General features: G+C 38.4%; 1 protein-coding gene across 4 annotated transcripts; it reads right to left on the bottom strand.

Annotated features, from left to right (window-relative positions):
* Positions 1–378: 378 nt before the first annotated feature.
* Positions 379–26,016, bottom strand: LOC127949366 (long-chain-fatty-acid--CoA ligase 1). 4 transcript variants are annotated; one of them, XM_052546479.1, is made up of 22 exons: positions 25,910–25,980; positions 24,294–24,361; positions 14,232–14,453; positions 11,880–11,994; positions 11,697–11,761; positions 11,433–11,534; positions 11,104–11,203; positions 10,182–10,357; positions 10,037–10,069; positions 9,846–9,897; positions 9,461–9,534; positions 8,961–9,038; positions 8,228–8,362; positions 7,991–8,125; positions 3,755–3,850; positions 3,562–3,634; positions 3,346–3,434; positions 3,148–3,264; positions 2,382–2,525; positions 2,048–2,149; positions 1,893–1,964; positions 379–1,379 (listed from the first exon to the last, which is right to left on the bottom strand). In XM_052546479.1, exons 3-22 carry the CDS (start codon positions 14,424–14,426, stop codon positions 1,239–1,241), a joined length of 2,094 nt encoding a protein of 697 aa, XP_052402439.1. In that variant the 5' UTR covers positions 14,427–14,453; positions 24,294–24,361; positions 25,910–25,980; the 3' UTR covers positions 379–1,238. The 4 variants fall into 4 exon arrangements, with proteins under 4 accessions (XP_052402439.1, XP_052402440.1, XP_052402442.1 ...); XM_052546480.1 differs by lacking the exon at positions 24,294–24,361 and having other exon boundaries at positions 25,910–26,016; XM_052546482.1 differs by lacking the exons at positions 8,961–9,038; positions 24,294–24,361 and adding an exon at positions 9,081–9,158 and having other exon boundaries at positions 25,910–26,016.

Genomic DNA, 26,016 nt, shown 5'->3' on the forward strand with positions numbered 1-26,016 from the left:
GAGAGAAGTTGTTCCGGCCACGATGTTCTTCCACAAGATGCAAGCAGTTCTGTTTATTAACCGCTAGAGCGTCAAAAGTTACCTACCACAGCTTATTTTGACAACTTTCTGTTAAAGCTCTAATTGGTTTTCTTTTGGAAATATGATTCAAATTCATACTGAGTGCATTTATGGCTGTAAAGCATGTGTGTGTGTGTGTGTGTGTGAAAATCGTGCTTAAATTCGAAATCGCAAAATTGATCAAAGAAATCGCGATAGGTTTCTATTTCTACAAAATATAAACCAGAAATACTGCAAATCAGTTATGCAGTGCTCTTTTTTTTTAAATACAGGCACTGGGATCATTACCAAAGTTAATGAACAGGAACCCAAACACTATTAAGAGAATGCCATCGGTTTATTTCTCTCTTCAACAACTACATGCTACAAATAACTGTTTGCACAATTTACATGAACCAGAATACAATAAAGATGTACAAATATAAATAGATAACCTATATACACGTGTTAATCTTCAGAAGAGAGGCACATTTGAGATTTCAAAGTGCTGTTAGTGGAATCGGAGTATGACAGGAACTAATTTGTGTGAACCAATGTCATTTCACTGTCAATTTAAATGGAAATGATTAATTCAGATATGAAAAAAAAAATTATATATATATATATATGTATTTTTTTTTTATTTTTTATACACATGGTTAGGTTTACAATAACAAAAGCATTGTGACTTACAATCAAAAGCATACATTTAAATAGTAAACACTGATACATATCCATTACAGAAGTTTAATAGAAATAACTATATTTTAAATAAGTTTTAAGGAAATTATCTGCAATTGGATTAACAAATCAGAAACATGTCAGCACTTTGTGGCATATCAATATCAGCTGTCTCAGTCTGTTCTGTTGTATATGATCTTGCAGGTGTGCTCTCGGTTATTAGCATTCACTGACCTAAGGCATTGAGGTGGTTCACTTCCAGTTTTCTTGAACTGTCATTGCAGGTGAATAGCAGGGCTCATGACATGTTTGGTATGTGCATCGCTGGCAGGACTATACTTCACCTCTTTTGAGATGACTGTGGCACATGACAAAAGAACCAGATACAATGGTCCTTCTCCTTCTCTCCCCCTCACAACAACACGACAGAACTGGAGCACCCCTTTCATTATCATCACCACACCTCAAGTATGTTCTAGTTCAGCGACTCTCGGTGTAGATGGCGTCTCTCTACCGGTTCACATTTTGATTTTAGCATAGAGCTGGTCAATCTGCTGTCTGAAGTGGTTTCTCAGCTCGGCTCTCTTTGCTTTCAGTGTTGGTGTGAGAAGTCCATTCTGAACAGAGAACATTTCCATGTGCAGGACAATGTCTCTCACCTACACACACACACACAGAGATTTTAATAAAAAAAAAAAAAATACAATAATTTGTAGTATGTTAATACTATATAACATAGCTTAAATATTATAAGTATAATAATATAATATTGTTCTAAAATAATTGTAATATTTATTAATATATTATTTTTATAAGGTTATAGAACATATCAACAAATATATATATATATATATATATATATATATATATATATATATATATATATATATAAATTGAAATATCATGAACATTCCTGGTGTTATTTATGAGTTAACGGACCCCCTACTGTAAATTTAACGGACTCCCAGGGGTCCACAGACCCTGGTTGAAAAAAGACCCTTGCTCTAGTACTTCTGTATTTTGACATGTGGATCAGTATTCACAACAGATAAAACCAAATAAGAAGTTAACAGATAAATCGTGTAAAACATTTTTTTTTTTTTTTTTGATTGAAGGTTTGTGATTTGTGGTAGAGTTGTCAAGAAGTAAAAGAGTTGGTTTTGTACATGAACCTGTTCAAAGGACTTCAGTCCAGCTTCTTTCCCTAGCCGAATCATATCTTCCAGGATGGCATTTTTGAGTTCCTGGTTAAAACAATATCAGAAGTCAGGGATGGTACAAGTCCTCATATTTCATCAAATATGAATCCAAATCCAAAGTGTTGTACCTTGCTTTTGCACATTTCAATATAGGAGCCCTCAATGCCTCTTTTCTTTGCCCATCCGGGCAGAGAATCTGGATCAGGAACCACAATTCCCACTAAACAAGCCTACAAAGACACACAGGACGGGTTTACTCCAATGATCTATAATAGCACACACACACACACACACATATATATGTCAAACCAGACAGCAACATAGTGTTGGCCCAGATCCGGCCCGCATGAAATCCAGATGTGGGCCTGCTCTGGGCCGACACTGGCTGGTGTCTGGGAAAGCACATCCACACTCTGATTCACTGCTATGACGAAGCCACAGTCATTCAGTCCCGTCTCTCACCTGCAGACTGTCTCCATGTACAAAGACCTGAGCCACAGGGTCACTGCGGATGTAGATGTTCTCAATCTTCTCTGGAGCGATGTATTCACCCTGAGCCAGCTTAAAGATGTGTTTCTTCCTGTCTATAATCTTCAGAGTCCCATTCTAAAACAATAAATACTCAACTTCACTAACTAATTCAAAGAAGGGGGAAGGGTTCTGTTCTCTTAAAAGAGAATAAAGTATTAGTTTGAAAATATGTTCAAAATGTACAAAACTTAGATGCTTCACTTATCTACAGTTGTACTGACAGGAGCTTGTGAGGTTTCAAGTATGAGTTTCAGTGGACTCAAAAGCATTAATATGCACATTTTTAAAAATAATTCTAAAACAAATATCTTGGACATAATTTTTTTAGAATACATGGTAAGCACAAAATACAAGTAATACAATACAATACAAATAAGGCCCTTTCACTGAAAGAATGATAACCATAAAGGTAACTATAACAATAACTATATTAGCGTGTGTTTATGCTGCAGTTAGGAGAGCATAAGAGGCTTTTCGAAAGAAAACTGTAAAGGGTAAAATGAATACAAAATATGGTTAGTGAGTCAGTCACTGGGTTGATGTCAGTTCATTTTAAAATCTGATTCACTGAATCAAGTAGAAGACTTGCAGAAATAAGGACAATGATTAAATTGGTACTGAACTGGGAGACAAAAAAAAAAAAGTTACAAATGAGACTAAATAAGCAGCAGAACTGCTGAGAAGATGTGAAATTTACCGGAAGCCATTTGCCAACATCTCCAGTGTGCAGCCAGCCGTCTTTATCTATGGCTTCTGAGGTTCGCTCTGGGTCCTTCAGGTAACCTTGAAACACATTTGATCCTTTCACACACACCTGTGGAAAACACCAAAGAGCTTAACTTGTATTGAACCCAGAATATTCCTTTAAAATTCAATGTTTTAACTGTTGACAAACCTCTCCCTCTCCATTTGCTGCAAAATAATTCATCTCAGCCACATCCACAAGCTTGACGAAGTTACAGGGCAGTGGTGCTCCCACATGACCTGAGAGCAGAGACCAGGAAAGTGTGTGTTACTGCCCAGGTTGTTTATACTGTAGTGTACATCATCCAAGGTGTGTCTGTTTGGTTTTGTGTGTTAATATGTGTACAGTAAACTGACACTGTATTACCTGCTGTCCAATCTCCAGGAAGTGACATAGTGCAGCCTGCAGTACACTCTGTCTGCCCAAAACCCTCATAAAACTAAAAAAAGAATAATAATAAATAAAAAAAAACAATAACCTTAAAACCAGTTGTGTGAATCCTGATTAGCAGGAGAACAGAGATGTGTGTGTGTGTGTGTGTGTGTGTGTGTGTGTGTACCTGGCAGCCCAGCGCTGCTCGCAGGAAGGTGAGGACGGTGGGAGAGACCGGAGCGGATCCTGTGATCATAAGCCTCACACGTCCACCCAGACTGGCCTGCAGGGTCACAGGAGACAGATTTATGTATACAAAGTAGCAGAAAATAGTTGTCACAGTTCAGTTTGGAGTGTTATGTTAATAAAAGGTTGGTTCAATTACTAAAAGGTTAGTTCAATTAATTAACAATCGCATTTTATATCTGGGTGAGTGATCTGGACAAGCTATTGTAGATTCGACATAAGCAGAAAAACTCTGTAAGCTTCTTATATATATATTTTTTTAATCTATTTATAGCATGGCTTAATATTGTGGTATTTGGGTGGAAAAAAAAAAAACCTTCACATAAATGCTGTTCTTTTGAACTTTCTATAAATCAAAGAATCCAGAAGAACAATGAATCACCTCCCACAAAAATAATACACAATAGTACAATGGTTTTCATGAGAAAAAAATGTTTCCTGAGCTGAGCAGCAAATCAGCATGTTAGATTTCTGAAGGAGTGTGTGATTCTGAAGACTGGAGTAACAATGCTGAAAATTCAGCTCTGAATTTTATTATTTGAATAAATGACATTTTATGTGATCATTTATTATGTGAATAAATTACATTTTAAAATGTGTTCAAATAGAAAACAGTGATTTCAGTTATGATAATATTTCATAATCTAACTTTATTACTGATTAAACAAAAGCAGACTTGGTGAGCATTGGAACATTTTTCTTGACAAAATACCAAGAATGCTAACTGACAACTATGAATGTTACTATAAACAATATAATTTCCATTCCCACCAACACACTCTGCAGTTATGTCATCTGCCACTTTGAGTGCTTGGGTGAATTCTGATCATTCATCAGCTAAAAAGCTCATTCTGAAAAGGATTCCAACAATATTGTTCCTTTGCATCCATATTGTTATAGTTGTGGTGAGGACTTACACATATAGAGAAAAAAAGACTCATACGTCAGAATGCTTCATACAGTATTGTTCAAAATAATAGCAGTACAATGTGACTAACCAGAATAATCAAGGTTTTTAGTATATTTTTTATTGCTACGTGGCAAACAAGTTACCAGTAGGTTCAGTAGATTGTCAGAAAACAAATGAGACCCAGCATTCATGATATGCACGCTCTTAAGGCTGTGCGATTGGGCAATTACTTGAAAGGGGTGTGTTCAAAAAAATAGCAGTGTCTACCTTTGACTGTACAAACTCAAAACTATTTTGTACAAACATTTTTTTTTTCTGGGATTTAGCAATCCTGTGAATCACTAAACTAATATTTAGTTGTATGACCACAGTTTTTTAAAACTGCTTGACATCTGTGTGGCATGGAGTCAACCAACTTGTGGCACCTCTCAGCTGTTATTCCACTCCATGATTCTTTAACAACATTCCACAATTCATTCACATTTCTTGGTTTTGCTTCAGAAACAGCATTTTTGATATCACCCCACAAGTTCTCAATTGGATTAAGGTCTGGAGATTGGGCTGGCCACTCCATAACATTAATTTTGTTGGTTTGGAACCAAGACTTTGCCCGTTTACTAGTGTGTTTTGGGTCATTGTCTTGTTGAAACAACCATTTCAAGGGCATGTCCTCTTCAGCATAGGGCAACATGACCTCTTCAAGTATTTTAACATATGCAAACTGATCCATGATCCCTGGTATGCGATAAATAGGCCCAACACCATAGTAGGAGAAACATGCCCATATCATGATGCTTGCACCTCCATGCTTCACTGTCTTCACTGTGTACTGTGGCTTGAATTCAGAGTTTGGGGGTCGTCTCACAAACTGCCTGTGGCCCTTGGACCCAAAAAGAACAATTTTACTCTCATCAGTCCACAAAATGTTCCTCCATTTCTCTTTAGGCCAGTTGATGTGTTCTTTGGCAAATTGTAACCTCTTCTGCACATGCCTTTTTTTTAACAGAGGGACTTTGCGGAGGATTCTTGAAAATAGATTAGCTTCACACAGACGTCTTCTAACTGTCACAGTACTTACAGGTAACTCCAGACTGTCTTTGATCATCCTGGAGGTGATCATTGGCTGAGCCTTTGCCATTCTGGTTATTCTTCTATCCATTTTGATGGTTGTCTTCCATTTTCTTCCACGTCTCTCTGGTTTTGCTCTCCATTATAAGGCATTGGAGATAATTTTAGCTGAACAGCCTATCATTTTTTGCACCTCTTTATAGGTTTTCCCCTCTCTAATCAACTTTTTAATCAAAGTACGCTGTTCTTCTGAACAATGTCTTGAACGACCCATTTTCCTCAGCTTTCAAATGCATGTTCAACAAGTGTTGGCTTCATCCTTAAATAGGGGCCACCTGATTCACACCTGTTTCTTCACAAAATTGATGACCTCAGTGATTGAATGCCACACTGCTATTTTTTTGAACACATCCCTTTCAACTAATTCAACTAATTGCCCAATTGCACAGCCTTAAGAGCGTGCATATCATGAATGCTGGGTCTCATTTGTTTTCTGAAAATCTACTGAACCTACTGGTAACTTGTTTGCCACATAGCAATAAAAAAAATATACGAAAAACCTTGATTATTCTGGTTAGTCACATTGTACTGCTATTATTTTGAACAAAACTGTATATGTTCATAGACTTCAGTTCAGCTTTCAACACAATCATCCCTCAACAGCTCATTTACAAACTGATCCAGCTGGGGCTCAACACTTCGCTGTGCATCTGGCTGTTGGACTTTCTGACTGGAAGACCTCAGGCAGTACGGGTCGGCAACAACACATCCACCACCATCACACTCTCCTGTTCACTCTGCTGACCCACGACTGCACACCGTCACACAACTCCAACCTCTTCATTAAGTTTGTGGATGACACGACTGTGGTGGGTTTCATTAGCAACAAAGATGAGAAACTACAGGAGCGAGGTCAGCCGCCTGGCCGGATGGTGCAGTGACAACAATCTCTCTCTGAACGTGGAGAAGATGAAGGAGATTGTTGTTGACTTCAGGAGAGCGCACACTCAGCACGTTCCTCTGACCATCAACGGTGCGACTGTGGAGAGAGTGAGCAGCACCAAGTTCCTGGGTGTGCATATTACAGAGGACCTCTCCCTTTACTTCCTCCGCAAACTGAGAATAGCCAGAGGCCCACCCCCCATCATGTACACCTTCTACAGAGACACCATCGAGAGCATCCTGACGAGCTGCATCACTGTGGTATGGCGCCTGCAAGGCGTCCTGTCGAAACACTCTGCAACGCATAGTGAGAGCAGCTGAGAAGATCATTGGTGTCTCTCTCCCCTCCCTCCATGACATTTATGGAACCCGTCTCACACGTAAAGCCCTCTGCATCACAGTTCAGGACCAGCAGACTGAAGGACAGCTTCATCCATCAGGCTGAAGCTGAACTCGTTCCCGAACTTGCCCCCCACCTCTGCCCCAGGCACCACTGAACTATGAACCCCCCCCAGATCACACGTCCACAGGTCCTTACACTCCCCACCCCCTACATACGATTACATGCACCAGTCACTTTGTTCAGCATTGGTCTGCTCACTACCTCATTCACCACGGAACTGATGTCATTCAACTACCTCATCAGTCAGTTAAATAAAATAACTGCTGTTGAGCCCTTTGTCCATTCATCAGACTGAATAAGTTTCTTTCTTTGCACCAAAAATCTTTTATCTGCACTGTTTGTTCACTTCACTGATTTGCACTCTATCTGCCATGTGCCTTGCGCTGCTTTATTTAACTTTATTTTTAATTTTATTATGTCTTTTTTTTATATCCCTTATTCTTATATTTTATATTTGATCTAGATTTTTAGGCTCTACTGTTAATGTTATCTGTATGCACCAGGGGTCTGAGAGTAACACAATTTCGATTCTCTGTATGTATGTACTGTGGAAGAACTGACAATAAAGCAGACTTGACTTGACTTCCATGTTCTTATAGAATTAGAATGAGCTTTAAACTTCACATTCATAGTTATTGACCTTGATGTGAACGAGCCTTTGGATGAGACGTGATTTCTCTTGATTTGCTTTTGTTTGTTTTGTTTTTTTCTCCATAAATGTCAGACATTTGGATGCTGAGTATTTTGGAATTTGTGTGCTGCTAGGCAACAGAGTCTTTATAAGCGCTCTATGGTTTCATCTGATTGTTCTGTTCTTGGGCTCTACACACTCTTTCTCCATTTCATCTGGTTACCTGCACTTTGCTGAAGATCAGTTTGTCCCACATGCTATCCTTCCTGACAACTCCACTTTTAAGCTCCGCCTCTTTCCTGCTGGTGGCAAAATCCAGAAGCCATCTTTTAAGAGGAGTGTTCGCCTGTCCGAAGATCTTAATGCAAACACACAAATGTATAATGAGCAAAGATCATGGGTGTATTTAAGTACAGACTTCAATGCAAACAGTTTATGTGTGTAAACTTAACACAAATACCTTATCGAACATGCGGTTGAGTAGTCTGGGCACTACAGGGAATATAGTGGGCTTAAGAGTCTTCAAATCATCCATCAACAGACGGATATCACCCTGAAAATATCCAATCCTGGCCCCGTGGACCAGAAGCACACCCTACATACACAAAAATAAATTAAGCAACAAGAATATAATGCCAGTTCATTTCTATGTAGGCAGTCAAGAAATTACAATAACAGCTCTGTTTGTAAGAAACAAATCCATTTTCTGGCCAGAAGACAAGTACATAATACATAACACATCCTCCAGTGAAAAAGTTCATGTCTTCTCACATCAAATTCAACAAACATATTTGTTTAGAACTATTTTGGACAGTTTTTGACTGTAAATGCTGCATGATCTGTGCATGTTCTCCCCTGATTTAGAGGAGTTGACTCTTTCGCTGGAGGAAGCATTATGGATGGAAGACTCTGCCGGAGGCTTTTAAAAACTTCTTACAAACACACCACTTTTCACTTTACAGGACATTAATTGATGGATTGGAGTCATGTGGGTTACTTTTGGATTATTATGATGTTTTTTTTAGCTGTATGGGCTCTGAATCTGACGGCACTCATTTACTGAAGAGGATCCACTTGTGAGTAAGTTTTAGGTGAACTATCCCTTTAAGTACACTGCAAACTAAGTTTGTTACAAACTGTATAGAAAATATCGAAACAATTGTTTAATGACAGTGTGCATGCATAATACATACCTCGACCACTCTCTCAAACATGTGTGCTAGTGGCAGGTAAGAAATGTGAATGTCTGTCTGGTTGAGCATGCAGTGAACCTGTAAAACACACACACATGTGCAGTGTGAAATGCAGCGTACCTCTACTACTCTTTCAAACATATGCGCTAGCGGTAAGAAGGAGACAAGAACATCTTGAGGACTAGGTTTCAACAACCCCTAACCACACACACATACACAAATACATCAACACAAGACAGGAAACAGATAATTAAATTAGGAAATGAGGCACAAGAAGAGGTGAACATAACAGGAAGACAGAACTTGATTTGAAGAAAACATTTACTAACATGTCTTAAGTGATAAACAAAATTGAGGGAAGATGCTCCTAAAAACTTCCCAGATATGATCTGTCCCAGAAATCTCACTGGTTGTCATTTTTGCTCATTTTCCCAAAAATGTTTCACTACAATTTAGTTTTCGAATTTATAGCGCACGCCTTAAAAAAACTCTTGGCTTACCGCTGTAACTTTAATGAAAGCAGAACAATTGGAAACAACGTTTCCATGTGTGATCATTGCTCCCTTTGGACTTCCTGTTGGAAAAAAAAAAACACATTATTATTATTCTTCAGGTTGGAGCACTAAAATGACAAAATATTGCAAAATTCTTTCTTTTCCTGTGAATTTTTGAAGAAATGTATTAGTTTTTCTTTTTAAATTAATTAAAATGAATTTGGACTAGGGTTGTCAAACTCCAAAATGAAAAGCAAAACAAAAACATTGTCCTCTAAAGCCTTCTACAGGAATAGTAGTTATTCACTGAAAATCTTGAAATTATCAAAATAATTATGTCGATTTAATTACAATTAAATGCATATATAAATACATATATAAACCCTTTTACCTGTAGTTCCACTTGTGAAGCAAATCAGTGCAAGGTCCTCTGATTTAGGGGGCTAGAAATAAAATCAAAACTAAGATGCATTAAATTACCATTAAGCAAAACAGCAATAATAAAGCAAACAAATAATAAATTCACTATTCACATATAAAGTTACAAGTCTGTAAATGAATACAGCGCTCAGTTTTACTCACAATGGGTGTCTTGTAGTTCACTTTGCCAATAGCCTGCCAAAAGAAAGACTTCATTTAGTGAAGCACAAATACAAGATTAATGGGATCACTGCTTACCAAGGGCGTCTAAGTGTGTGTGTGTGTGTGTATGTGTGTTTAATCAAACCTCAAGCTCCTCGAGGCTCAGGATCTCAATGCCTTTCTGTTGTGCTTGTTCTGTCAGTTCACTGTCATAGTTTTCCATGACCACTATGGTTGTGATGCTGTGTTTCCGGCCAGACACACAGTCCAGGATCAGACGAGCCTTATCCGCGATGTCACAGATCACAGTGGAGATGGTGGCTACAACACAGGCTCTGTTACAAATCTCTCACATTTTCAACAACATGTCACAATGTCAACACAATTTCCAACTTCTTTCAAATCTCCAAATTAAATTAAAATGAGTTCTGGTGATTAATTAAATACTTCAATGGGATTAAATAGGAAGCATTTTAAAATTATTTATATAATATCAAGTTCAGGCTGAATGGCGCAAGGCTGATAGATTCTTTAGAAGCAATCTAATCCCATCAAGATTGTACATGTTTGGACTGACCTCTGCCGATTCAAACAGATTCGATTACCCAATCAGGTCGCTTGCTGAACTTTTAAATAGCCTGGTTCAGTGTTTGCTGTAAGCTGGCCCTGCAGCGTTCCTATCAGAGTTCCTCTAAACCCTCCACCTCCCCCAGCTCCACCTGTCTAGATCTGCTATAAGATGTATGCTCTGCAGTAGCAGCGTGAATAGTTGCTCTAGCCATCCAAGACCTAGTATATTCATTTTGTCATATTCATTATCATGGTAAAACTATTCCAAGAGTTCATTTGATTGAAATAGGATTACTAATGCTCTAATTAATAGGATTTTCTATTACAGTGAACAAAACACTTTTTTCTAAAGTGGGACACAGAATCGGCGCTACATACTATTTTGACTAAAATATTTTATTTTTTTCTAGTGTTTATTTGCAGAATTAAAAATGTATATAAGGGAAATTTTAAACTACTGCACAGAATTGGGACAAAAATGCTGTGTGCTGGCTTACCTTTGTCAATGATATAGCTGATGGCCTCTGTACCAAGTGTGTCATACAGTGGCACTGCCACCAGTGAATATGTGTAACATGCCAGCTCTGAAATCGTCCACTGCAGAAATGTGCAGAAAACTTAATCAGTTGTGGGATGTACATACTTGGTAATCTTATATTGAATTAAACAGACTTGCAAACTTGTATAAGCAAAGCAATCAATGTAGCAATCAAGCCTGTCCATCAATGTGTAATCGAGTAATTAATTACATGATATTTTGATCATCAAAACCATCATGTTAGAGGTTGACAACTTCAGAAATCTGTGTCTGTGTGCATGTGATTACCTCTGGCCTGTTCTGGGCAAAGATGCCAATGTATTTGTCTCCTGTTTGACTGTGACCTCTGTGGAGTAATGCTGAACCTGCGAACTCTGCCCTGTCTGCTACCTACACACATGAACAGCATACGAAAATACATAACTTACTCAAATGCACAGCCATATATGATAAATTGCAAACCAGACAGGGTTCAATAAACATCCACAGAAAAAAGGCTAAACTAGTTTTGGAATAAGGTTTCAAATCAATTTTGCTTTATAGAAATCTTACCTCTTTATATGAAAGCCATTTATATGGCTTGCCCGGTTTACGAGATCCCAAACAAGGACCATTATCTATAAAAATAGAACACAAAAGTGTAAAAGATTTTAAACATGATGACAAAAAAAGAGCTTCTTTTTTGGGTGAACTACTGATTTTTAAGGACTTGAGGCAAACAGCTTTTTGACTTACTTGACACTCGTAGTCCTCGTAAGAAAAATTCATACATCGTCTGAGCGTCTTTGTAGTAGTATGTCATGTATGTGTCACTGTCCTGTAGAATAGACCGACGAGCATATCCACTCCCCTGAAAAACAAAGCCAAAAATCTATGGTATTATGAACCAAACAATCAAATAACTCCTTACTCCGGGGAAAACCACTCCTGCTCGCTTCCCACCAGACAGCTAATCTGGAAAAGCATGAACAGAAACAGTGCAGCAAACAGTGGTTTTAAAATGTACATCAGAAATCTTGTAATGCCATAATGCCCATTAAATTTGAGGACCAGAACTAAACATTAATATCATTTATGCATAAACAATGCTTTCAGCAGAATTAGGTTTAGAATTTGTAAAAAAGAAAAAATTAACATCAGAGGGGGAAGGAAGACTTCATGCTAAAGGAATTTACAGATGATAGCTGTCCAGTGGATCTGACTGGCTTTATAGCTGCTGCCAACATGCTTCAGTGTGTTACCATAGCAAACATACAAGAAATGGTGAGAATACACAACTCTTTCAGGCAAAGACAGAGACAGAGATCAAGGACATGCATCTACAATTATACTTTTCTGGGTGAAAGAAGCTGTTATTATTTGTATCCAAAGCAAGGTTACAGTCTGTTCACTTAAACATATACACAAAAAACTGCTATACACTTAAAAAGTATGTGATGACAGAACATGACGTAGAGAAATGTGATACAAAAAAGACCACTCTAAAAATAACTGTACCTGGCTGTCCCAGTGTTTTCAACATGCATACACTACCATTCAACTGTTTTTAGCAAGTTAGCTTTTATGTTTTTTATAGTCTCTTTTGCTCACCAAGTCTGCATTTATTTGATGAAAATACAGTAACAACTGTAATATTACAAAATATTATTGTAATTTATTTTATTTTATTCCTGTGGCTCAAACAAGTATAGCATGGCACTAAACATGAGTTTGATTCCAAGAGAAAACAAGAACTGATAAAATGCAAACTAAAGTGATGTGACATTCAGCCAAGTATGGTGACACATACTCAGAATTCATGCTCTGCATTTAACCCATCCAAAGTGCACACACACAGCAGTGAACACACACACCATGAACACACACACCTGGAGCAGTGGGCAGCCATTTATACTGAGGTACCTGGGGAGCAGTTGGGGGTTCAGTACCTTGCTCAAGGGCACGTCAGTCGTGGTACTGCCGACCCAAGACTCGAACCCACAACCTGTAGGCCACAACTTCCCCATAACTATACCTTCAATGCAATGTCGCTTTGGATAAAAGTGTTGGCCAAAGGCATGAATATATATATATATATATATATATATATATATATATATATATATATATATATATATATATATATATATATATATATATTTATTAACAGTGTCACATGATGATTTAATGGTTAATCATCATCCGTTTTAAGAATGTTAAAAATAGTTGTGCTGCTTAATGTTTTTGTGGAAACCATTAAAACATATTTTGTATTATTATTATTATTATTAATTTAGTTATTTATTAGGGATTCTTTGATTTTGAAAGAAAGCTCAAAATAACAGCTTTTATAGAAATCTCTTTTTTTTTCTCCCCATAAATGTGCCTGCTGAATTAAAGTATTATTTTCAAATGGTAGTGTATACACTTTTTCAAGCTTTTCTAGTTGTTTCTATTGTTTTCATCAAGTCATTTTGGATAAAGGTGTCTGCTAAATGATTAAATGTAAAAATAAATGATAAAAAAAAACACAAAATGTCCTTGGTGGATTTGCAAGCCATGGCTGCTAAGTAACTGTTGGAAACCAGAATGCACTAGTTTTTTAATCAATCTTCAGGGAATCCATTTTTTTATTTTATTTTATTTTTTGTTTAATTTTTTTTAACCAGGTGGTCACAATGAGAATTTCCAGTGAAGAATTAGTCATTTGATTTCCAAAAGTTTCAATTTTGCGTCAAAACACATTCAACGGGTTAGTAACACTGAAACAAGATATCCTAAAGTGCAATGTGTATTTTGCTATTTTTGCCAAATGAAGGCATAATTAATGGTCAGTAATCTCAAAATAAAACAGTGACCACTTCATTGCATGTCAGAGTATTAATGTTATCATCTAAATGGTGTTTTTTTTTGTTTTACATGTAGATCATATGGGTCCTTCCGGTTTATGTGGCCTGGAAAAAGAAAAGTAAAATGTATTTTATACACATTTATAATTTTATACTATTCTACTATTTAGACTATTCCTACCCTGGATCATTTCACCTCACCATTGATTTTCATTGGTTTTGCGGTGTAAAACTTTTGAGAAAGCATTCTGACACTTACCTGTACCTCCACGGACTGCATGGCGAGGTCACAGGGTGGTTTAAGTGCTTTGGGACGGGTGGCCAGCCAGTATGTGGTGATGGCAGCGAAAACGCCCATGCCCATGAGGGTGTTGGTGGGTAAACTGCGCACATACTGCCTCAAATCGTCCAGCTCAGGTATCCGCAGGTGCCGGATCAGATCCTGGGCCTGCATGGCTCTGCCAATTCAGCTTACTCACGTCTGAAAGAAGAAAACACAGAAGGAGACTGTAGTTGAAGAATAATTGAATGAACATTTATTTTTTGATACAGTAGACTTCAAATTCACAATTATATATATGGTCGTGTTTCATTTTATCCTTGATTTCTCTGCCTTGATAGTGACAGCTCTATATGAGCAGAAAATGGGGCTATAATAAAAAAGGCAATAAATATTTCAGCTGCATCGGCCCATAGCCTCTAGCTGTGTTTCTCTGTACAGTCTCTCCTCATGGAAGTGGACCAATTACAGACAGGAAGAGGGTCCTTCATTCAGCTGAGACCTTAGAGACTTCTGCAGCTTGACCTCACTGCTCTAACAACAAAGTAGAAAATCTCCTCTAAAGGGTGGCAGCTTCTTTGTATCAGTGAAGTGTTTGCTGATAAGATATCTGAAACCACTTGTTCTTCACACTGAGGGTGAAATTAAGTGATAAATCCTGTGAGGAAAATTGTTAATGTGATGCAGATAACACCTTCAACTCAGAGGTCTGTGTGACATTGATGCACTGTTTCATATTCAGACCTCTCACATTTACACTTCAAGAAATATAGTAAAACAGTAATATTGTGAAATATTATTACAAATTATTTAACTCAAGTCTTTTTGAAAAGTAGTATATTACGGTTTACATCAACATTAAAACATTTGTACCAATATTGTTCTATTTGGCATTATATAATAGAGTCACGGTTGGTAAACCGTAGCCTCGGGTTTTGCACTATGTTGGTGGAGTGAGTGTGTGTCTTGCGTCAACACTGATTGTTTCCTGTGGGCGTCTCCATTTATTCTTCATTATCACCAGCTGCAACTCATTACCCATTCCCTACTTATTGCCCCGTCTTTCGTCTTGTGTTTGTCAGAGCGTTGCATGCAGTCCCAAGTGTTACTTCCTGATTCTCTAGTTCTCTCGTTCAACCGCATGGATCAGCAGCTGGAGAGCATAGTCAACACCGGATGCACGGTCCAAGCGCTGGTGACACAGGTGTCTGAGCTCACCCAGCAAATCCATCAGTTGACCACTTCCGCTGCGCCACCCGCACCGTCCGTTCCCCGGGACATCCCCGAGAACCACTCATTCCACTCCCTCTCTGAGGGATGAAGAGGGTGTTCGACCGGGCCGTGGCCGGCAAGGAAGCGGCCTGTGAGCTCGCGGATCTCAAGCAAGGAAATGACTCTGTGGCTGACTATTCCATCAAGTTTCGCACCTTGGCATCTGCATGCAAGTGGAACGAGGAGGTTCAGAGGAATATATTCCTGCATGGGTTGGCTGACCGTGTTCACAAGGAGATCTACCTCTTCGAGTTGCCAACCAGCTTCAACGGATTCATCAACTTGGCACTCCATGTGGACGCTCGGATTGACCGTCTGGGGGCAAAGACCAGTCACACACGACTTCTCAGTCACACACGCCTTCTAAGTACCCCGGAGGGTGGCAACTCGAGCCAAGAGAACATGGTCAGTCCCGTTGTCGATCACGAACCCATGCAGGTGGGTAGAGCTCAACTGTCCCGGAAGGAGAGAGAGAGGCGGAGGTGCCGAGGACTGTGTCTCTACTGCGGTGGCTCTGGACATCTTCTGCTCACATGTCCGGTAAAAGAGTCCGCCCGTTTGAGGCTACTATCGGGTGGGATCTCTGTCGGGAAGTCCTCAACATCTTCAACTCTCCTTCCGGTGAAATTGCGGTGGGCCAAAAACACTCACACCTGTCACGCCCTTCTGGATTCAGGAGCCGAAGGTAATTTAATTGACACTAGCCTTACACATCACCTGAAACTTCCTATCCTTCCCCGGTCACGTCAGATACGCATTGTCCCTATGACTGTGCCATAGAGTTAGTCCCTGGTAAGTCCCCGCCTTAAGGCAAACTCTACTCTCTTTCCATTCTGGACAGGGAGGCCATGGAGAAATATATTTCTGATTCTCTGGCATCGAGGTTCATCCACCCTTCCTCTTCTCCAGCGGGGGCGGGATTCTTTTTTTGTTGGTAAGAAGGATGGTTCCCTGCAACCTTGTATTGATTACCGATTGCTGAACAACATCACGGTAAAGAATACCTATCCTTTGCCATTGATGTTTTCAGCATTCGAGAGGTTACAGGGAGCATCCGTCTTCACAAAACTGGATTTACGTAACGCTTATTATTTAGTCCACATCAGGAAGGGGGATGAGTGGAAAACCACCTTTAACACCCCTAGAGGGCACTTTGAATTCTTGGTGATGAAGTTTGGGCTCTCCAACTCACCAGGGGTTTTCCAAGCACTCATGAATGACATGTTGAGAGACATGGTAGATCAGTTTATATATGTTTACCTGGATGAAATACAGATTTTTTTCCTCATCTATCCAGGAACACCTGCAACAGGTCTGACAATTGATCCAGAGATTACTAGAGAATGGGCTTTTGTCAAGGCGGGAGAAATGCGTATTCCATGCAGTCTGTTCCCTTCCTAGGGTACATCGTCTTGTCTGAGGGAATACCTATGGATCCTGACAAGATTAAGGCTGTAATAGATTGGCCAAGTCCAGATTCCCGTAAAGCCCTACAGCGGTTTCTGGGGTTTGCCAATATTTATCGGCGTTATATTCACAATTCCAGCCAACTAGTCTCACCTCTGACTGCCTTGACCTCCCCCAGTACTGTGTACTAGGGCTGTTTATTGTTCAAAATCTTTTGATCCGGTGCCAATTTTGATACCTCAGTTTCGATACCGGTTCCTAACGATACTTTTTTCGATACCATATGTTTTAAAATCCATTTCAACATCAGCACAAATACATTAAACACAAAACTTTTATTTTTCACCTTAATTAAAACAAATTCTGGTAACACTTCACACTCAGGATAACATTATTAATACAACTGGGTGTTTTTTTGGATAGGGGTGTGCCATTCAGCAGCGGACTGGGACCAAAAAGTTGCCCAGGCTTTCTGGCCCACAGCAGCCCACCACATCATAACACAAACGCCCCTGTTTTTATGTCATTTATTAATTTTATATTTAAGTAAACAGTTTGGGGATTTTAACCAATAGGGCAACTGATCCTCCGTTGAAAAAAAAAAAGGAAAAACAGCTGTTCATTTAGCGACTCCTAGTGAGCAATACATGCTCATCAAGGCACAAACATTCTTCTAGAACTCACACTTTGCATTCAGTTAGCAGATCCATACGAGTCATGCAAGAAATAGAAGTTTATAAACTCAAATGATAGCTTTATGTGCTTTACAGATGAACTTGAAGTCTTTATTCAATCGAGATGTTCAATAATAGATAATCGGCTCGGTAATACAAGTTCATGATCCGATTAGTGAACAGATTATTCTTTTGAGTCAATCTTTTAAAATAATAATTTATTATTTTAGAAACCAGTGTGGAAACCAGTGTTTCACAAACTGGATAGATCTGAGGTGCAGGGCTCGCAAAATCGCTATCCTGACGTCCCGGGGCTATGTGTTTTCCAGTCCGATGGGCTACCGTGAATAGTGATGTAAAATTCCTAACTTCACTTGCTTCACGTTGTTCACTCGCTTGAAGGGGTGAAACGGATCATAGCCGATCGTTTGCATTTGTTTCTAAATATTGCTGATTCAAGCTTTTTAAACAATTCCTGTGCGTTCGGAGCTTGTGCTCACTCAATCAAAGCATGCGCTGTGAGCAGCATTTCAGACAATGCGCGTACAGAGAATGAATTCATCTTTCGAGTATCATAACTTTTGAATGAACACACACACACAATTATATCAAAATAATTGTCTCTGCAAGTGTACTCATAAACACAGTCGGTTATGTTTTAAGTGAACGTATACAGTGGACTACTGCTTAAAGAAATTCGCTGTACCGGATAAATCTTTCTCTCTCTGTTTTTTAGACGACGTGAAAGGGGGCGTGTTTCAAGATACGCAATAGAGTCCCGTCACGACACGTGGTGGTGGACAGCCAATCACGGCGAATTTGGGTCCTTACATGCACGTAATATGCTACAAGCTCACACAGACACAGCCGTTTGGCAAAAAAAAAAAAACGTTGAAAAAAAAGAGAACGTTGCGATGTTTAGTCTCCAAGAATCCTTCTTCCTGGTGCCAACAACTCTCTATGATTGAGTACGCTCATAACTCGTTACCAGTGTCAGCCACAGGCCTCTCTCCATTTCAGTGTAGCGTTGGTTACCAGCCACCTGTTTTTCCTAGTCTGGAATCTGAAGTCGCGGTGAGAAAGAAGACCTAAGACAGTTGAGCAACTAGAAGCCTGTATTAGATAAGAATGGGGCAACATTCCTATTCCTAAACTTGAGGAACTTGTCTCCTCAGTCCCCAGATTTGTGCAGACTGTTATAAAAAGAAGAGGGGATGCCACACAGTGGTAAACATGGCCTTGTCCCAATTTTTTGAGATGTGTTGATGCCATGAAATTTTAAATCAACTTATTTTCCCCTTAAAATTATAAATTTTCTCAGTTTAAACATTTGATATGTCACCTATGTTGTATTGTGAATAAATATTGAAATTTGAAACTTCCAAATCATAGCATTCAGTTTTTATTCACAATTTGTACAGTGTCCCAACTTTTTAATAATCGGGTTTGTATTTACAACACTGTTCCTGAACAGTTCAACCCAAATATTTGAGTGTTTGCAGCACATTTTATGGAGGATTTTTTTCCTGATCCTGGGAGTGTAGACTACAATGCCAGCTGTTCTGACTCACAGTCTGAAAGTATGTTTAAAGGAGTTGTGCTTGTTGTTTGTCGTTTCTTCAATCAAAAATGCAGACATGGTTTTATGTTTACGCGGTGTGATGCAACGTAACGCATAAAAAGACAAGTCATTATAATCTGTAATTATTCCCCCACTGGAAGCAATAAATGGCTTGTTTGTAATGGGTTTTATTGTTTTTGTCTTGCCCTTACGAAAATTAACCATGGTTTTACTACAAATAAAACCAAAAAACCATGGTTACTATAGTTAATCCATGGTAACCACAAATTAACCATGGTTTTGCTAAATTAACCATAGTATAACCATGGTATTTGTAGTATATCTGTGGTTATACAAATGGTAGTCAACATGCCAAAAAAAACATGGGTTACTTCAGTTTTACTATAATAAAACCATGGTTATTTTTCGTGAGGATGTCGCACTGGTGTTCTGACCAGGACACACATCACAGTATGGTAAGGGACGTAACATTTCGGTCACATGCTTGAGACATTCGGTCAATCACAACGAACTGGATAGCTGGCCAATCAGAGCTCACATCGCTTTTCAAACCGATGAGCTTTGTAAGAAAAAATTATGCATTTCAACAAACCGGGGCATAGGGGAGAAACAATTAAGTACAGTATGTGGAAAATAATGTTTTTTTAAACCTTAAACCACATAAACATTTCATTATACCAAATTCACAAAATAATGTTCTTTTTAGCTACATCATATGACCCCTTTAAACCCTGTAGTCTGTTTTAGCAGATGCAATCGTGTGTATGTGTGTGCGTGTGTGTATGAAGTGGGTCTTTTGAAATGCATCAAAACACATGGAGTTGCTGGCATGCCACACGTCAATACAAAGCGTACTGTTGCTTTTCTTGTCTCAGAAACATAAGCACACAAATCCAATCCAAAGAGCTGACATTGCTGTGTTTGTGTGCGAAATTCCCGATGAACAGCACAGTGGCTGATAGTCGTGTAGCAGATCTGCTCTTTAATACGATAATACTAGAGATGTGTGGCAGCTCACACACTCTGCTACTTAAACACAATACAGTAATTAACAAAAATAAAGAGAAAAAAAAAACATTCCCTATGTGGCAGAAAATATTTTTCTATAATTTATTGGTGCAGGTTCAATGGTTTTTATAAGATATTTAACACTGTATTCTGAATTCACTTTTAAAATCTTTTTTAACATCATTAAAGGTTTAAACATCTTTGTGTGCCTGTAGATTGTGGAATTGAGTTATTCCTGAAAGATGTACTGCTTATGTCCACATAAGTCTGTTTCTAAGAGGGTTAAATTGATGGAATGTGTGTGTAAATGTTAGTGCCAGCAGCTGTGTGTATCTGGCTCACAGATGGCAAATGTCATGCTGATCACATGGCAGGACTGACAGTGCTTGTCCCTGAAGTGAAAACTAACCTCTCTCCATACTTGGGCTGCAGACAGTATAAACCAATGACAGAGCTACACTCACAATCAGCCCACTGGGAGAAAGACAGTGAGACAGACAGACAGACAGACAGGAAGTCCAACGGCAGAAGCCAGAGGAACTTTTTATAACTCACACAACTGAAACTTGTAAGAAACCCGGAAGTGTGTATTTGGCACAGAAAACCGTCCAAATGATTTTTGAAACTTTTGGCCATGTTTAGCATGAGAATCCTACTCTTTAACAGTGTAAAAAAAAACTTGACATCCATTAAAAACCTTTAATGAGGATTCATTTAAGTAACAACTTGACCTCTCACGTTTCAACAATTTTTTTTTTTTGAATTTTTTTTAAATTAAATACAAATCAAGAAACTAATTTTCAAAAACATCTAAGCAACAGGAGAATCTACCAAAGGGTTCTGCATTTACTCTTAAAGCTGAATGAGAGAAACAACTGAGATATTAAAGATACTTTAGGCTGAGAAAGCTCTGTAAAGCATTATGTCACATAAATGGAACCCAATGGAAAGCGAGAGAGAGAGAGAGAAAAAGAAGCTAGAACAAACAGCTGCTCTGACAAATGGGACTCAGGATACCAAACTCATGACGGACACACACATGCACACACACGTTTGTAGTTCTGTAAAAGCTTGAACATGTCAAGGTGAATGTGCAAATGCCATAAAAAGTCATGATGGAACAAACACACAAAAACAGGAAAGAAATATTCTCTACCTGCAAAATGGAACTAAACACTGATGAAAATGATATACAAAAGTATTCTCTCTGGAATGAGTCAAAAATCAAACAAACAATAATAATAATAATAATAATAATAATAATAATATACACTCACAGGCCACTTATAAGGTACACCTTGCTAGTACCAGGTTGGACCCCCTGTTGCTTTCAGAACTGCCTTTATTTTTCGCGCCATAGTTTCAACAGGATGTTGGAAACATTCCTCAGAGATTTTGGTCCATTCTGACATGATAGCATCACACAGATTTGCCGGCTGCATATCCATGATGCGAATCTCCCGTTCCACCACATCCCAAAGCTGCTCCAGTGGATTGAGATCTGTTGACTGTGGATGCCATTTGAGTAAAGAAAACTCATTGTCATGTTCAAGAAACCAGTCTGAGATGATTTGAGCTTTGTGGCATGGTGCATTATCCTGCTGGAAGTAACCATCAGAAGATGGGTACACTGTAGTCATAAAGGGATGGACATGGTCAGCAACAATACTCAGGTAGGCTGTGGTGTTTAAATGATGCTCAAGGTTATAAGGGGCCCAATGTGTGCCAAGAAAAAAATCCCCCACACAATTACACCACCAGCAGCAGCCTGAACCGTTGAGACAAGGCAGGATGAATCCATGATTTTAAGTTCTTTACACCAAATTCTGACCCTACCATCTGAATGTCGCAGCATAAATTGAGACTCATCAGAGCAGGCAACATTTTTTCCAATTTTCTATTTGGTGAGCTTGTGGGAATTGTAGCCTCTGTTTCCTGTTTTTACATGACAGTAGCAGCACTCGGTGTGGTCTTCTTCTGATGTAGCCCATCTGTTTCAGGGTTCGAAGTGTTGTGCATTCAGAGATGGTATTATGCATACCTTGATTGTGATTGAGTGGTTATTTGAGTTAATGTTGCCTTTCTATCATCTCTAACCAGTCTGAACATTCTCCTCTGACCTCTGACATCAACAAGGAATTTTTTTCAAACAAATTCTGCTCACTGGATATTTTCTCTTTTTCTGACCATTCTCTGTAAACCCTAGAGATGGTTGTACATGAAAATACCAGCAGATCAGAAGGCACCAACAACCATTCCATGTTCAAAACCACTTAAATCCCCTTTCTTCCCCATTCTGATGCTCAGTTTGAACTTCAGCAACTCATTTTCACCACATCTAGATGCCTAAATGCATTGAGTTGCTGCCATGTGATCGGTTAATTAGCAATTTGTGATACCAAGCAATTGAACAGGTGAATCTAATAAAGTGGCCGGTGAGTGGAGATACACACACACACACACACATATATATATATATATATATATATATATATATATATATATATATATATATATATATATATATTATTTTATATATCAGACTGTGACATAAAAGCTATTTGCAGTTTTATAAAAAGATCATCCCATTTCCGTTTTAATTGGAATGGCATGCTTGTATGTCAAACCTTTTAATGGCTTATTTTTTTCTGCATTACAGCAGCACTGCTTTTTTACATTTCTGAGAAGTCAAACTGGACATTTGGCCCTTAGTATCCCATCCTAACATGTAGTGTCCAGCAATTGTATCTCATAAAACTGACATCTGCATAACCGCAGAACTCCGACAGCGGCCCATTCAGAATTTTGTTTAAAATTAGGATTGTGGTTAAAAAATAGATAAATAAATTAATAAAAAATCTTGTCACATAGATTTCCTGTCTGTCAGGGCATCATAGCAGCTGTTGAAATATTCATGGGCTCCCTGAAGGAAAGACAGCTAATGCACACTGATCTAGATAGATGTTTTTGTCCGTCTATGTATTGATAATCAGAGAAGAAAGAGCAATGCAATCTAACAGACAGGTAATCTTAAAAACAACAGCCAAAATATAATTGAGGAGCACTATCATTTTATTTGTCCATTAGTTTTATAAAATATGTATACAATATATTAATAGCTTTCATGGATAAATTACCGATAAACAATATATGACAATGTCTGAGTGATTGACACAATTCAGTCGAGACATAAATGTCTTGATGGATTTTGTTACAAACCTGCAGCTTTTCGCAGTTTATAATTGGTGGACTGGAGTCATTTGGATCACTTGTGGATTATTGTTTTGTTTTTATTAGCTGTTTGAAGTCATTATGATGGCACCCACTCCTATTCCTTAAAACTGCAATTCATTCAACAGCATTCACAACCCAACTACCAACTTACATTAAGCTTATTTCACCAGTCATCGAACAGTCTAAATGACAGACACAAGTGTGTTCACATATACACCATATTTGTATTTTTCTATGATCTCATTCTACAAGTTTTTATATGAATCTCATTATTTCATGGAAGTTAGTCTTCCAGAAGCTACAAATAAAGACAGACCAGGCTACAGATTATGATTTGAAATTAGCTTGATCATGTTTAAACTCTTTCTAGCTGAACAACACCTAAAGCTTTCTATAACAAGAATAAAAGTGGAGCAGCACATAATACAAACCATTTTCTATAGAAGCCCAGAGGGCAGTTTTGGCTTTTGTGAGAAGAAAAACTTACAATAGAAATGGAAGGTCTGAAATTCGAGACAGGTGCTTTTACAAAAACATTTAACAGATTCTTTCGAAATTGTCTATAGAATATGCAAATATCAATACAAAGAACAAGAAGTTAAAATTTCTATGTAATCTGAACCTTGAAAGAAGGTTAACGTGACCACAAACCCTGAAGATGCAGAACAAACTGTCTGCGTGAATATGAGAAAAACAGAAGGAAATGAAAACAGCATAACCTCAGACTGCTAGAAGGCCAGAATTCCGAACATTCCTGAGTGAGTCTGCTGCTCATACACCACAACCCTAGTTTAAAATCACAACATATTCACACACTATCACGTTTTGTTTCACACACACATACACACACATCATGCACTTAACTGATTTGATGAGAATGATAGTCATCTAACAGTCATCGAGCAGACAAGCTGTGAGAACCGTTTCTTACCCTACCACAAAGAAAGAAAAAAAATATTGAAAAAAATATACAAATATGTCTTTCTGTTTCATGCAAAACTTCACCCATCAGACATTAATTCTTACATTATCTCTTCTGCTTTTTTAAAATAGAGGGAAAGTGTGAACTGTTTTTAGGTAAATTTTAATTAATTACATAAATAAAATTCCCCTGATGTGATTATGATCCAAAAATAAGTTCATCTTTCAGCCACTGCATCAACAAAATGAGGCCAAATTAACTGTGTTAAGAGGTCTTCTCTTCTGCAAACCTGTTGCATAACCATGTTCTATTTGGATGTTCTCTCTGAACCTTTAATACTTTTTTTTTTTTTTTTTGCATCATATAAATTGCATGTCAGGCATTGCAGGTTAAATGTTTCATAGTTCATGATGACGCCAATAATTTGTGATGATGACCATTGATAATTCATATGGGCAAAAAAGCAAATGGAAGGTAACACGACACGAAGTGATGCGACAACATGCCGAGCACAATCGCTGCATTGTTTCCATGTCCGATTTCGTTCTGTATTAACTAATTATCTAACAATGGAGCTCGCGAAGCACCGACAAGCGTCTCAGACACGCTCCATCTCCGCCCCTCTCTTTGTCTTCACACGAACCTCCGCTGAACTTCAGCCATCACAGATAAAAGAGTGCCACTGCCAAGTAAACGCATGTTGGGTTAACACTTATACCTAGCTATATACTGTGGGGATTTTTTTCTGCTTAATACACAAGATGTGGAAGCGCTCTTTGCTGCGTTCGCTCGTGCTTTGCTCGGTCCAATTCGTGATTGTGATTTCTTCTTTTGAGTCGGATCTTTTCAACGAATCGGTTGAACCTGTTTACAAAACAATCTGCGCTATTAGATCACGATTTGGACGGAACTGGCCCCAAACGGTTCGTACGCTAATAAATCAATTAATTTACTGAAAAAAAATACCAAATTACTGATTATGTAATTTCGACCAATGACTGTGCTGATGGTATAAATCATTTGGAGTGAACCGTGGATTTTGACTGATGGGGAAGTTAATATTAGAAATTACACACATAAAGCGCAGTGGAACTGTATGAGTTACACACAGACCAGAGCAGCATTCAGTACGATTTATTATTACATATTATTTACACCAGGCGTAGTGTTTACTATGCATCAACTGCACGTCAGAAGTTATTTTGCATTGAAACCGGTTAAAACCATTACAGTCTATGGTTGAAACGAACTGTTCAAAAGAACCGATTGAACCTAAATGAGTCTGTTCATTCGTCCCACCACTACGTTACTCTGCTTCAAAAAGAACTCGCTGCATGAAAACATCCCCAAACGTGGCATCATCGCTGCATTTATGTGTCAAACTGAGCAAGCATATGAGGTTGAGCAGATGTAGTGACGCCCAATTTGAATTTGAACGGTTTTCTCCGTGATATATGTATTTAATGTGCACGGTTTGGATGTTTTCAAGAGTTATTCGTTTCCATCTACTAAAATAATAATATAAATCCAGCCAAAATTAAGGAAGAACTGTACAAACCTGAATGGTGTAACTGTAGCGTCCACACAGCTGTTAATTGGAGGCGTGTATGGCTCTCAGAGCTGTCTTCAGATAGAAACCGGGCGCTCGACCAATCAGAACACCCG

This window comes from Carassius gibelio, chromosome B1 (genome assembly GCF_023724105.1).
Source record: "Carassius gibelio isolate Cgi1373 ecotype wild population from Czech Republic chromosome B1, carGib1.2-hapl.c, whole genome shotgun sequence".
NCBI lineage: Eukaryota > Metazoa > Chordata > Actinopteri > Cypriniformes > Cyprinidae > Carassius > Carassius gibelio.

Coding starts and splice junctions, on each gene's coding strand:
- LOC127949366 (XM_052546480.1), bottom strand. CDS start 14,426: ATGCAGGCCCAGGATCTGATCCGGCACCTGCGGATACCTGAGCTGGAC. Junction 10,358..11,103: donor CAGCTATATCATTGACAAAG/GTAAGCCAGCAC, acceptor CCTGTGTTGTAG/CCACCATCTCCACTGTGATC. Junction 9,898..10,036: donor TGAACTACAAGACACCCATT/GTGAGTAAAACT, acceptor TTTTATTTCTAG/CCCCCTAAATCAGAGGACCT.